This window comes from Mercenaria mercenaria, chromosome 14, assembly GCF_021730395.1.
Source record: "Mercenaria mercenaria strain notata chromosome 14, MADL_Memer_1, whole genome shotgun sequence".
Lineage (NCBI taxonomy): Eukaryota > Metazoa > Mollusca > Bivalvia > Venerida > Veneridae > Mercenaria > Mercenaria mercenaria.
The window spans coordinates 32,045,524-32,060,546 of NC_069374.1; the positions used below are offsets into that span (position 1 = coordinate 32,045,524).

The 15,023-nt window shown below is 34.1% G+C and overlaps 1 protein-coding gene across 3 annotated transcripts in view; it reads right to left on the bottom strand.

Moving 5' to 3' along the window:
* Positions 1-180: 180 nt before the first annotated feature.
* LOC123527182 (uncharacterized) overlaps positions 181-15,023 on the bottom strand; it is a 36,206-nt gene continuing 21,363 nt past the window's right edge. For 2 of the 3 annotated variants that reach the window (XM_045306500.2, XM_053523182.1), the window contains exons 2-5: positions 14,078-14,172; positions 5,344-5,710; positions 4,001-4,354; positions 181-2,972 (exon numbers count right to left, since the gene is read on the bottom strand). In XM_045306500.2, the coding sequence (XP_045162435.1) occupies positions 2,234-2,972; positions 4,001-4,354; positions 5,344-5,710; positions 14,078-14,162 (1,545 nt within the window). In that variant the 5' untranslated portion in view covers positions 14,163-14,172 and the 3' untranslated portion in view covers positions 181-2,233. Of the gene's footprint in view, positions 2,973-4,000; positions 4,355-5,343; positions 5,711-13,773; positions 13,846-14,077; positions 14,173-15,023 lie in introns of all 3 variants that reach the window. The other variant, XM_053523183.1, reaches the window with a different exon arrangement.

Sequence of the window (15,023 nt, forward strand, 5' to 3'; positions counted from 1 at the left end):
TGATGACTAAGGCGAAAAGTTTCATATTAACAAAAACTTTCCACAGTTTTCTTTCTACTGCTCGTATTGCTCGTATACGGCTCTAAGACAATTTTGTTCCAGGACTCATAGAAAATAATATTGATATCAGTGTTAATTAAAATTCTGTAATATATAAATGAAATAAAGGCAAAGGCGAAACCCCGTGTTTAACGTTTATTCATACATTAATACTGTTATGTAAGAAATGCTTTAATTAATATTTGAAAATAAAGAAATGAATGATTTTGCATCAACAGTAGTAAACATTTATGTCAGGGTACAATGTTTAGCGACATGCCTCCAGATATAGGTCAAACTTCTTTTGTTTGGGAATGCAAATAGAATAGAGTAAACAATAGTCTCTTGAGTTCTAACCAGTATTTTTTGTCTTGCATGTTAAACTGTTGTGTACTCCGGGAATACACCACATTTGTTTCAGGGTTCCTCACTATGTAAAAGCAGAAATGAGCCGTGCCATGAGAAAACCAACATAGTGGCTTTGCGACCAGCATGGCTCCAGACCAGCCTGCGCATCCGCGCAGTCTGGTCAGGATCCATGCTGTTCGCTTTCAAAGCCTGTTGCAATTAGAGAAACTGTTAGCGAACAGCATGGATCCTGACCAGACTGCGCGGATGCGCAGGCTGGTCTGGATCCATGCTGGTCGCAAAGCCACTATGCTGGTTTTCCCATGGCACGGCTCAAATGTATCACAGCTGCTTTGGATGTCGTCGGTGTTTTCCAAATGCAATGAATCTTCAATGAATTAAACTTGCCGGTAATCAGTGTTTTGCTGCATTGATTCATTTTCTGAATAAAGTTTATGAAAAGAGAAAAGAAGCTTTAAAGTTTTTAAACTTATTTCCCTTTGGTAAAATTGTTGGATCTTCAATAGATCTTGCGATTTCTTTAACTTCAATGATACTGTAATGTTTAACTGGAGACATGCCTCATCATCAGATATTACAAGATTTAATACAAATATTTATGCAGAACAAATCGAGTTATATTAAAATTACTCTGTGCTCGTTAAAATAGCGTATGCCCCATGATCCCCTTAAGCAATGGCTCGTATAGATGCACTGCATAATTCCCCTCACACGCTAAATCTGTCAACGTACCGCGGTACATGTAGCGTATGTTAAACCATAAAGTTTGTTTGTTTGTTTTGGGTTTAACGCCGTTTTTAACAGTATTTCAGTTATGTAACGGCGGGCAGTTAACCTAACCAGTATTCCTGGATTCTGTACCAGTACAAACTTGTTCTCCGAAAGTAACTACCAACTTCTCCACATGAATCAGCGGTGGAGGACGAATGACTTGAGACACAATGTCTTTTATAAAATCGTCACAGAGAACATACGCCTCGCCCAGAGCTCGAACTTGCGACCCCGCGATCCGTAGATCTGCGCTCTCCCTATTGAGCTAAGCGGGCGGGCTTACACCTTAAAGTGATACTAACACATTTTGATAACGGATACCACACAACGGTTCGGCCGAGTTTGGTACTTAATACCAAATTCGGCCAAGTAGTCACTAGTAATTTAAAAGTGCATTGGACACAACGCATGCTGCAACTGCACCATTGCCAATGACTACAAAAGAGACAAGTAAAAATCACGTGTCCATGTGCGAAACACGTGTACATGTGTTAAAAATAATCTTTTAATGAGAAATAGCCTAAGTTATTCATAAAACTAGTCTTAAGTTATTCATTAAACAGGTCTTAAGTTATTCATTTATTGCATTTTGTATGTACCAAAATTTATTTCATTTGAAAACCCATCGTAATACAACTACGAATCGGCTACAATTTGATACCGAGTGCTACAATGCACTTAGTGGTGTAGCACAGCGTTTATATTTCATGTTACGTTCAGCTGATTGTAAATCTATGTGTTCGTCAGATAGTAAATGTACGTGTTTAGTTCATGTAAACACTGCCTGTTTGATCTATGATTTCACTATACAGCCATGTTGTGTACCGTCAGAAACCGTCAAATCCACTACTATGAAAATGTTTAATAATAAAAAGTATAGCTGCTCATGATGCTACGATCGAAAAAGAGTTAAGCCGCGTTTTGATTCGATTTATAGATTTAAAAACGTAAAGTGTTCCTTCTATACGTAAGCACGTAACGTTGTACGTTAACCCATACAGCGTGCGAGGAATTATCTGCGTTATGCTTGCGTTACAATAAGAGTCTAGTAATCTTATAAGCTAACAAACCACTCGACCTTCACAAACAAGTGGGTGTGTCTTCTGTTCACGTGTTCACCAACTGTCCATCGTGATATATCCACTTTACCAGTCGTAGAAACTATCGTGAACCAAAAGTATGGGCTGTTCTGGAAGGTGACTTCGTACTGAGACCCAGGTGTGAATTTAAGACTCACTGAGCGCACGTGCATCGCACCGACGTTTCCATCAGCACTTATTTCCAGGTTGTCTGCTTGATGAGTGATGGCATTTGAAGTAAATGTTAGTTTATATCTGACCTCGGCTCCAAGCAAAATGGCATCAATAAGCTGCTGTTTTGAACCAGCTAAAATGGTCCCGTCTTTATCATTGACGAGAACTCTGTTCCATGTCCTAGTGTCTATAAACCAAGTCATGGGCTTCTTTTTTATTGTATTACCTCTGTTGAAATATTCTCCAACGTTGAAATATTCTGACGTCTCCGTACCAGTGGTGGTTAGTACCCGCCAGTCCCAAAACACGTCATCGGTGAAGGATTTCAGATCTTGTTTAGAAGCGAGACTCAATATTTCAGCATTTATATGACCTCCCCTTACATTTATTTGGTCAGGTTCTACTGTTATGGCACCATCTATAAGAACTTTAATTCTGTGGCCGGTTTCGACTGCAAGGCGAAGCAACTCGAGTGATCCGTCCTCCAGTTTACCCTGAGCGTCGTGTTTATATGCCATCTGCCAGCAACTGTCAGCATACCTTAAATATAGAAAAAGTAAAGTAAGTATTACAATTTAAATCTTGATTCCTAAAATATAAGAAATTCCGATTTGTTTTAAGATTTTTAGGAAATAGTAGTACTGCGTATCTTGTCGTGAAATCAGTACAATTTTATAAAACTCCTGTAGTTAACTAATTCAGGCATCAGGTCATAAGGTAAAGTGATAAAACAGAACACTGTATTTTTAAACGGTTCTAAATTTATGTTGTAAATTTATGTACCTATAACCTTGAGTTGTTGTTTTTTAGCGGCTTGATGAAACAAATGTGTCCTGAAATTTTAACTTAAACAAGCGCATGGGTGCATGCATAACCAGCAGCGATAAAGCACACATAACTGTGCTTGCAATTCTTTTTGATCAGTTAAGACTTGTTAACTAGCCGGTTCTAACCAGATTAAATTTCACTACTTGTTCATACAAATGTGACTTATAATATTTTGTTAAGATATGTTATTATAATTAAATAATGTAAAACCCCTATTGATCATCAGGCATTTATTTTGAATACCAACTTTCGAACAATATCAAAGCGAGATATTTGAATATTACCCGGCCGCGTGATACGTTTTTCGAAATACATGTACTGAAAATCAAACTGCTGACTCCTGCGAAAATCTGAATAAAAGTACGTGTTTGTACTGAACAGAAAACGAAGAGAAAATTTGCAACTGAAGATTTCTAAACTTTTAAACATTTAAGATTGTGAAAAGTCTAGGTATTATAAGACAAATAACACAGGCATGCTCGGGTGATAATTATTATCAACATTCGAAAAGAAAATATCACGTTTGCCTAGTGCGTCGGATAGTACTATTTTTTCCATATCACCCTCGCCGGCCTATGATATTTAAATACAATGTAGTAGCATATATGTTTAAGTGATGCTGGGTTTACTATTTTTATATACTGCCCTATGATATTTAAATAATATGTATAGCATATATTGTTTGATATATATTTATATATAATTTATATATATATATATATATATTGTATATCATATACCAGTTCATTGATTGTTGCATGCTGCTGTTTCCTCGCTTTACATGCTCTCCAACGTTCCATCTCGACACGTCTACAGTTCCGTCCGTACACCAGACGGAGAACCACCAGTAATCGTCTCCCTGAAATTCTAGATTAGGCCCATTCATTCTTTCGCTAACATGCCATAAAGACTGCCCAGCGGCAACCGTACGATCAAAGGAAACTTCGACATTGTCCATGCGTACTCCATATCCAAGTTGACGATCAACAATTCGAATATCCGCACCAGCCTCAATTGCGTAGATGACGTCACGAACGTTACCGGAAATGATGGTACCATCTTGGGTGTGCGAATACACTGGATCTGGATATTTTCTGTTGAACAGAGAAGTAGGTAACTCAGACTTTTTACAATATCAACATGTGTTACAAACGGGTTAAATGTCCTTGGTATCTAATTTAGCTCAAACCTTATTGTCAACATTAAGGTATACAAAAATGGTTGCCACTCATAAGACCTAGTTTTACTTCTTTTTACAAATTGAATTAAATTTTTATACAAAAATCTTATAATGAGTATTTAAAAGAAGATCAAGTCTTTTCAGTGAAAAACGTTGGGATAATGATTTATTTCATATACTGTTTTTTATAAAATAAATACCAGAATTTCACCAAGACAGGCTAAATCAAACTGCGTCTTCTATTATATGTATTGTGCCTCTTTCGATACTTCCAAATTATCTTATTATAGATTTTATTATGAAAAGAAAAATGTTAAAATACTATAGAATATGGTAATTATATCAATAGTTCCCCATTTCACAGGCCCTATCAGAATGAATTATGCATGAATGCATGTGTGTCGCCTATGAAATCATTCTGTAGGACATTGGTTTTGCCATATGAACTACAAGCTTTGTACAGAGATGCTTATGTTGAATTGTATTAATTTTTAGATTTTATATGATTGTTGAGAAGAAGAATAATTGACATAAATGATACACTGATAATGCGCTGACAAACGAAAATTACTCTTGCCTTGCACATTTCTTTGAATAAGATAATGCATTGGGGGATTTTTTGTTTAATTTTGGAGAAAAGTTGTCCAAATCCTTAAGGAGGAATGCAAAATCTTTCGCAATATTTGCGTATTTCAAAAACTGTTGAAACGCTCCTGTTTGCATCAACTTGCGTTCACATGAGGAAATGAGTTTTCATGGCACTAATAAAGCCTTTTCTTCTGATTTTAATGATATCAGTACTGTATATATTTTTGCCAACTTTAAAAAAAAAGTCTTTACCCAGATTAAACTCGATAAATATCCTTTCTGTGTAAATACAAAGACATTAAAGTATCTGTTTACCTAACATACCACTGCATGTCAACATAGTCGCCATTAATACCCGCAGAGACATGGTTACCAATGAAATATCTTGCCATATGCACGTGACCCGTACTACACAAATTCACAAACCAAAAATATGGAACTTCCTGGAACGTGTCATAAGACGCTTTACTAACATGAAAGAGCGCTTGGGCGCACACATTATTTTTTATAGTCTGTGTATTTTGGACGCTTGTCAAATATCCTCCTGGTCCCCAGGACGGAATGAATATTCTAACGTCTGCTCCGGAAAGTGTGGCTTTGATTAGGTCCCTCTTTTCACCGTAAACTGTTGTTCCATTTCCGCTGTTAGCGTACAACAAGGTCCATCTTTGGTGACAAGCAACTGCAAGTAGAAGATTTTAAATTTTCTTTCTGTCAAATATCACTTATTCTGAAACAAAAATGAAATGAACATTTACTATGTAAACGTAAAATCCAAAACAAGATATACCGCTGTTTCGTCATGGAGTGTGAATATAACGACTAAACACTGTTTTATTGAACTTCTTTTTTTCTTAATGGATGATGATATTATTATAACATGATGGCAAAACTGAATTTTGACTTTTGTTAATAAACGAATTTGCTGTCCTCTGAAACGGTATGCCATGTGTCCTTTTGTAAAATTGTGACTGTTCTTGTGTGATTTGAATGTTACTGTTGCTATTGCTTCTGTGTATGTGCAAACAATTCGAAAGGCAGATGCAAGCCCTTGGATGTTAGATATTACCTATGATCTGGCGTCTGTTTCGCGTATGTGTTTTAAGGTAGCATTTATTTTGCATGATTGTGTTCTGTGCTTCTAAAGAAACAACTTATAGATTTTATTAGCTATCATCATCAGCAGCTTTTAAGTGCCTTGGTGGCGGCTGTCAAATGTCTCAGAAATTTTGACTCAGTGTTGTTATCTTGTCCGTTGCTAGGCGGCGTAACTCCCGTGAACAGACTCAGTAGAATCGAATCTGCTATTGATCTGCTTGGTTGCATTCTACGCTTTCGAATAATCTTCTTATAGATTTTATTGTATAAAAATACAGTTGTTGCTTATCTCAGTTTTAAAAACTGCTGTAGATCTGAGTATTACACGCTTCTTAACCAATGTCTTTTATTACTGGCGCTACAATTTATAAACTAAAAGTGTGTACATAGGACACAGGTGCCCCTACATCCTGTCACTGTACATAGTTCCATGGCTCTAGGTCAAATATTAAAGATATATGCAACACAAACTTTATAAAGTACATCTGATCTAGCTGAGTGAAATCCTAAAGAGAGCACCAGATGCACAACTTCATGTACTATGTAACAATCCTCAAATGTTTTATGACCCTGGGTCAAGTACATTTTGAGAAACATGGGGCACAAACTTTTATGCTCTTAATGCATACTTTGACTAAGTCAAGGGCCATATATTGAAGTCTTGCAGAGTAAAAACATATCTCTGGTCTACATACTCATGCTGAATAATATTCCTACATGATTTCATGACTTTAAGTCAAATATATTTACCATATACACAACACAAACTTTAAAGTACTTAATGTGCATTCGCCACTAAGTAAAAGGACCATAATTCTAGTCTGGTTGAGCTAAAGCCCAATCAAAACATCAGGTGCATAACTTCGCATGCTAAATAACAAGTCTCTAATGTTTTATGTCTCTAAGTCAAATACTCTTTGAGATCAAAACCTCAGGTGCACAACTTCACATGCTGAATGATATTCCTATTATGTTTCATGACCCTAGGTCTAAAACGTTGTAAGACACGTGTTACACAAATACTTATGTCCTTTTGTGCATAATTTTGACTAAAACAAGGGCCATAACTCTGGTCCGGCTAAATAAAATCTCTAACAATACCCCTGATGCACAACTTCATATGCTGAGCAATATCCCTGTATTATTTCATAATCCTAATAAAATCTAAGACAAAATTATTTTGAAATACACGCGACACAAACTTTAAAACACTTTTTATGCATGTTTTGACCTATTCAAGGGCCATAACTCCGTTCGTGTTATGCGAGATCAGGTACACAACTTCACTTGCTGAATAACAACCCTGTGAGGTTTGATGACTCTGGATCAAATACTTCTTGAGACATGCACGATACAAATTTGGACAAAAACGAACGCATAGACGGACAAGGGCAACTCTAAGTGCGCACCCGCCCCCCCCCCCCCCCCCCCTCCAAACAAAAAATAATTTTAGGGGGCACAAAAATCTTTAAAAAAAAACGCATTAACGACAATTTATTAATCAAAGCTGTCTCGAATTTTAACAAAAATGAATAATACAGTAGTTTTCAAAAAAATATATTATGCGCATAAAATTGTATTAATACATAGCCTGCGCAAGTAAACGTATACTGGTCCTCTAAATCTGTAGAGAAGGACAAGTGTTATTTCGATGAGTTACAATACTTTCCTTTATTGTATAACTTTCGATTGTTCAAAATTTCAAAACTTCGTATGTATTTCGAGAATTTTCAGAAAGGCTGAAGTTGTACCATTAATGAATTATATGATGTCGTTTATAAATTCATATTTTTTTATATAGGCAACAAAATGATACGTATATTATATGGACAACCTTTGTTAAAACAGGAGGTATTATTCTTTCTCTTTCATTTTGTGAGAGGGGCTACTAGTTTCACTGCTAACACGAGAAGTAATTAGAGTTGACTTTTATTCATTTTTAAATACTGTACTGCTCTGTTGTTGCAATAACTTTTATGACACAGGACTGCATTTGTCATTAATTAAACTATAAATATTTCAGGAAGTATAGCAGGTTTACACAGTGCTTTTTGTTTGGCATATTCAAAAGATAAATGCAGATCACGTCCAAAGCAGAAAGTGTTAATTTTCATTTCAAGGTAAAATACAGTCTATTGAAAAACATGTTAAATGGGTGCCAGTGAATTGCAACAAATATGAACACACTGCCTCACAACTTTGAATGTTGTTTCCTTAATGTGAACTCCCTCCTTGTCAGAAAACTTTGTTCCTTGTTTACAAAATTCTTCTACCTTCTGTATGATTTTGGGCATTACAAAATATTAAATAAAGTAAAGTCTATCTTCTTCATTTAATCGACATGTTATAACATTTACAAAAATGAAATCAAGACTGTTAAAATAACCTTGATAACAAAAAAAAATTATTAAACCATGATTGCTTTGGTAACCTATGGTAACCATGTATCAGATATAAACAAGCATCATATTCTCTTTTTTTTAACTCTAGCATAGTAACAACTTATATCAGAATTTCAAGCACCATTCAAAAGCTATTTATGTCGCAATGTCTAAAGCGCATGGATATTTTTCAAAAATATGACGTTGCCTTAACATGAAATTATGTTGCTATGTCTTTTTTTGTAACGCAAATAAGACAGAGACAGATCCACAGACTGTTCCGGCATTAGCACAATATTAAAAGCAAGCATTACAAAAATAAAGTAGAATCAAATTACACTTCATTGATGCATCACGCCTATCTTGTACAAGGGAATAAGGGTAAATGCAGAAGAACTACTTGAATATTATTCAAATAGCAACAAAAGGGGATAATAACTGACAAACATACACACCATCAAGGTATGCGAATAAGAATTGTCAGGTACCATGAAATAACAGCCGAAATTAGAATTTAAACCAACTGTTTGATCACCCTGCCTCAAACTTAACCCTACTCCTGTTCAGACATAACAAAAAGGTTTTAACTTATTTTCAGACTGAGTATTAATCATGACAAGTGAAATGATTTCTTCCTATACCAAAGAATGGTGAGTGTTGCATATCGAAATGTATTTTTCCTTAAAATATTTCAAAGTTTAAATGTATATCTTTATTACATGACTACTTATATTCGTCAATGGTTTAACCTGTCTATATTCAACAATGTTAACTGGGCTTATGAGTCAAAAGAGTTAAAAGAAAAACTGTGAAAAATAATTACTAGTGTAATGTAATAAGCACTTGTTCAATGAACTACCTGTCGAATCCGAGACTATTTGCTCTTTGGAACTCAGGCAATAGCTTTGACCATTGACCGCCGAGCTATTCAGTAAAGTAGGACGTTTTTCTGGTTCGAGAACATAATTATTATGTGCGTGCGTGCGTGTATGTGTGTCTGTATTTTGATTTTTTAAGTCTGGTTGATGTAAAAGTTTTTCTATTCATAATCGTTAAGGTTAAATAATTCTTATGATCTTGGAACACAAACTTTTAAGAACCTTACGTGTATTTTTCACTTAGTTAGCCATAACTCTGGCCTAGTAAAATCCTAAAGAGAACACTTCATAGGCTATAAAACAATCCTCTAATGTTTTATGATTCTAGGTCAAGTACATTTTAATATACATGTTTCACAAACTTTTTTTGAGTAAGTCTGGACAAGAAGTCTGGTCTTGTGTAATGAAAAAACTTTTAAAAACCCAAAATAAGTCAGGGGCCATAACTCCTACATGACTGAATGAATTCGGACACAAAACCCCAGGTGCACAACTGCACATGCTGACCAACATTCCTGTAAACTTTGGTGACTATAGGTCAAATAGTTTCGGAGCTACGTGCGACACAACACTAAAATGACCATTTTTTACAAAGTCAGGGGCCATAACTCCTACATGACTGAATGAATCTGGACGCGAAACCCCATGTGCACAACTACATATGCTGACCAACATTCCTGTAAAGTTTTGTGACTATACGTCAAATACTTTTGGAGCTAGGTGCGACACAATATTATTCTCGGAAGGACGGACGGACGGACAAGAGCAAATCTATATGCCCCCTTCGCTCATGGGAGGGGGGGGGGACACAAAAATGTATTATGCAAAACACTCCTGTGGGTGTAGATATATTCATGAAAAATGAGCTATTTAAGTGTGATATATAATACACTTAATAATAATAATGATAATAATAATGTAATAATGATAATAATTATAATAATGCTGATAATACTGTGGAAATTTTCATATTTTATTTATCAAACAAAAAAGCAAATGAGTATGGCATGTCAAACGTTGCTAAATTATATATGTATGTTATTATCATTGTAAGTTTGTTATTGTTATTCAATGTCGTGTCATTCATATTCCAAGTATTACCATTGTTATTGCATATGTCGTTATTCTTATGGTAAAAGTCATCATTGTTGTTCAATATCCGACGATTCCTTTTACAAAACGTGTCATTCTTATTCTATGTTATGTGATTGTAGTTGTATAGCGTCGCTGTGCTATTTATATCGCGGGAAATCGCACATACAATAAGAATATCAAGCTTACAAAAACAATAATGAATATACAACAATAACGTCTTTTACAACAAGAATATCGTGTACATTTAAAATACAAATGTGAAATGTCTATGTCAGCCAGAACCTAGAAAAGTGTAACATTGCCTGAGTTTATTTAATTAAAAATCTATTTTTAAGCATGTACTAAACAGTCGTGCAATGTCATAATAATTCATTTTACCACTGTATCTGTCAATATATCAAGCGGTATAAAGCCGCAGGCAGATTTTGTTAAATGCATTCAGTTAATTAAGGTACTTCTGCACGTTTGGGTCAAACTATTTTCTACAATGTAGAATTTCATTAACTTCTAATACTTTCAAACTTTACTTTATACTTAGAAATTTCGGTAAATTAAAAACCATAGGTTCGTGCGCTTGATTTTTTGCTAGACCGATTTGAAAAAAAATATGAAACTCACACAAGTTTTTTTATAATGGGAGTCTATGGGAAAATCACAATATCAAAGCCATTTTTCGAATATTTTTTTTCTTCTATTTATTTATTTATTTTATTTGAGTCTCATCCATTTACATGAATCAATTTACATAAACATATAAAATACTGCATATAAAATATAATGTAAATGGCCACTCTAGTAAGAGTTACAAGAGCTTAATATACATAAGTATAGGAAATTTTGTATAAACACTATCCGACAATTTACTCGGTATGTTTGTTAAATCCATTTAAAGGAACGTTATTTTTAATTTATTTAACATTGTAAATAATGTAGATCTAAACTTTGTATACATTTTACCGCCTTTTTTACGCGACGTTGTTTAACGACGTCACGTCCGTTGTTTTTATTGTTATTCTTCCCTGAGGAAGGCTTAACGCCGAAACGTTGGAAGTTAATAATTATCTATGAACAAACGCTACACGTGTTGTTGTTGATTTTTCTTATTTGTTAAGAGACTTTATACAAATACTACACCATTTTGATATATCATACATCACGTTTTTATATTCCATTTGCAATTAAGTACATATACATTATAAGAATTAGGAAATGTTCGCTAATCGTGCACTGAAGTGCATAAAAGAGCCTTAAAAGATAATTAATAAATTTTGACGAAGAGTTAAAAGATGCACTATATATGCGCCAGTAAAAAGAAATTAAAAACATGTACCACCTCTAATCTACTATGTAGATTTTGATGAAACTTTTCACAATTAGAAATGAGCATATGGTCTATAATATGGTAAATACGTTTTTGAAATATTTGCCCATTAGTTAAGAGATCCGTACCCTGATTTTTAAACATTATTTTGAGTTATTTAGCTTGTTAAACATTTTTTTATCATATCATGTCTTTAGAAAGACAGAAACGTTTGAATTTCAATAAATCTACTCACCGGTTGCCTTTATTTTCATAAAATGATTTTCAATTTAGTCCTTTTTTTTTATTCTACGTTCTACGGATGATCATTTCCGGTGTTTCAAACGTGCAGAACTACCTTAATTAAAGCAGAAATTAAATCCTTTAATAGTTTGAGTAATACAACATGACTGAATTCTATAAATGTTTTTTTAAAAAAATGCATGTTCATTCAGCCTCTTATTATTCACATAATTTATACAGCAGGGTTTTAAATTGTCATTAATTGATAGAAAATGTTATTAATTAAACATGTGGAAAAGGTCTAACTTTTCATTGCACTAAAAATGCTTCATCTTTATCACTCGATTGTCGGCGTAAAATTTGATGGATCAAATATGCAGTTGAAAGTATTTAATTAACGATCTGTAATTTTAAGCACCATGGTCAAAACGCCGGCCTGCATCGGAAGTGTTCATTTTCGTAACTTTTTAGGAATGACAAAAAAAAAAAAAAACAAAAAAACAAAACTTTTTTTGCAGGAAAAAGAAATTAACATAATATTATATAATAAAAACTATTACTTACACGCGCGTGAAGTTGGAATAGCGTTATCGATTTACACTTTTCTTGATACACCTCAGATTTCTCAAATTCGTAACATATTGATATAATCGTAAGAGAAAGTTAAAAAATAAGCTTTTTCTCCGGCATAAAAAGCTGTTTTAGATAAAGAATTGCAAAAATGTCCTACAAATAGGTTTTTGCAAAATATACAAGTGACAAAACTTCAATAACTACGATACTATACATAATTACTTTACAGGATCTTGTCACGTAAAACTTGTAGCTTTCTGAATTGATACGATATCAAGAATATGCGGCAATATAAATGAATTCTAAGAGGATTGAAAAAGATTTAATCGCCAAAATGAATATACGGGGTTTTCAACGCTGGTCGACGATATGTCATAATTATACCGATTTATCGGTGCATAGGATTTTAGTACAACATAGCTGTGCTATTTCGTTCTTCTTCTTAAATGCATATGGCATCAAGCTATATGAAAATAGCACATTTTTAAACAATTAAGCAGTGTTTCTCTCTCTTGCTCTAAAATTACTTTTACTGTCGTTTCAACACCACAATATCATGTTTCAAAAAATCATAGGCGTAGAATTATATACTTTGGTTGATTGTAATATTATAATCTATTGTGATAATGTTGTTTAGCCACATAACCCCAATATAAGACATATACCTTTTTTTTGCTGCATCATTGTTTTTTTTAAAGAATTAGAATGTAAATTGAGTATGGTTCAAGTAATTTGCTCAAGATTTTAGCTTTCCATACTTCGGAGTGCATGGCTCTTCAAAATAAACATGTATATACCAAATAGTACCAAAAACCTTTTTAGAGACTGCTATGTTTGCAAGAATGAATTTTCTGTTTTACAACACTTACTTAGACTGCCCTGTTTTGTAGAGAACACATAACTGCGTTTTCACAAAGTTTATATATCTAACCAAATACTTACCTAGAGCTCCGAGTGCAGGAAGTCTTGGGTTCGATCCCTTGCTGCGTCATGCCAAAAATGTGAAAATAATATCAGTTATTATTATATTATCTCCTTTGCTTTGCGCTCAGCATTCAGGATGGAATCTGGGCTCAAGTCTAAGGACACCGTCAGACATGAGGTGTCTGGTGTGATTAATCTAAGTTGTGGAACTTGTTTCGCAATCGACCCAAAATAAATTAGTATAAACACTTACATCCGAACGTCCGGCCGACCAGAGCCAGGATACCTATACACAGTGTATTAAGCCAGTGCATACTGGTCTGGACTGAAAGAAAACAGCAGACTCGAAATAAATTTTCGAACATATTTACAACAGTGTTAGTAATCATGTTATGTATGCAGCAAGATCTGGGCCAATGCTATTAAGAACACATTATTCATTGTCCATTTCATTGACAGTCTAGGGTATCTATTTTATGACTTTTTGTTGGGAAAATGTCTTCTTAAAGAGGACTGACCCAAACCTTATAGCATTTATATGTCAGAACTTATCTTACGTGCATTTCCTCTCCCCGATTTTCCATCTTGTGCTTTCGTCATCAAAGCCATGTAAAAAACACCTAGGAAGAAGGACCACCCCATCTTGCTGGGGCTGAAATAGCATATATAAATATAGATGACCATGCATCAAGCATGCATAATACAGTTTTATTCGGTATATCACCGTGATAATACAGATGCATGCGCATAATATTCATAAATGTCATTCCAAAGACATTATCTCTCAAGCATACGAGATGATTTCTCGTGGTCTTGATTAATTAGAAATTGTCTTTGCAATCTCTAGATACGTATCTCGCCTTTGCAGAATTTTATTACATTTATTGTCTTAATATCTATGTGACTGTTTCTACCAAAATTGTTTTTTATATATCCACAGTTATCCTGAAACATATATTTTTAACATTATTCATTTCCATTCTACAAATATAAATGTGTTTGTGTGTGTGATTCAAAATACGTCAATCTTGTGCCTAAACAGATTTATCGTTTCTCCCAAATAAACTACAGTGAGATTTCAGATTCTTGAATGAAATGTTGTCACGTAAATTACAATACAGGAAAACGTGATAAATTGCAAACAGTGTGAAAATTCAATTTAATTCTTTCGAAATCTAATATAACTCACTCCATATACAAATATATTATGAGAACACCATACTGTAAAAAGCACATATTTTCACTGGGTCAAAATTTCGCGAATTTGACATTTTGAGAAAGTTCGTGAGGTTTACTGTTCGCGAAAATGGTATCCAATTATACTGATGGTGACTATTTACGCGAGGATTGATTTTCGCGATATGTATGGCCTCGCGAATATAGCAAAATTTAAACCCTCGCAAAAATTTCTGCTTTTACAGTAATTGAAAACTGAAATTTATTAGAAGTTGATGAATTTTACGGTTATAATGAAAAAAAAAACAATGACAGTCACATTATAAA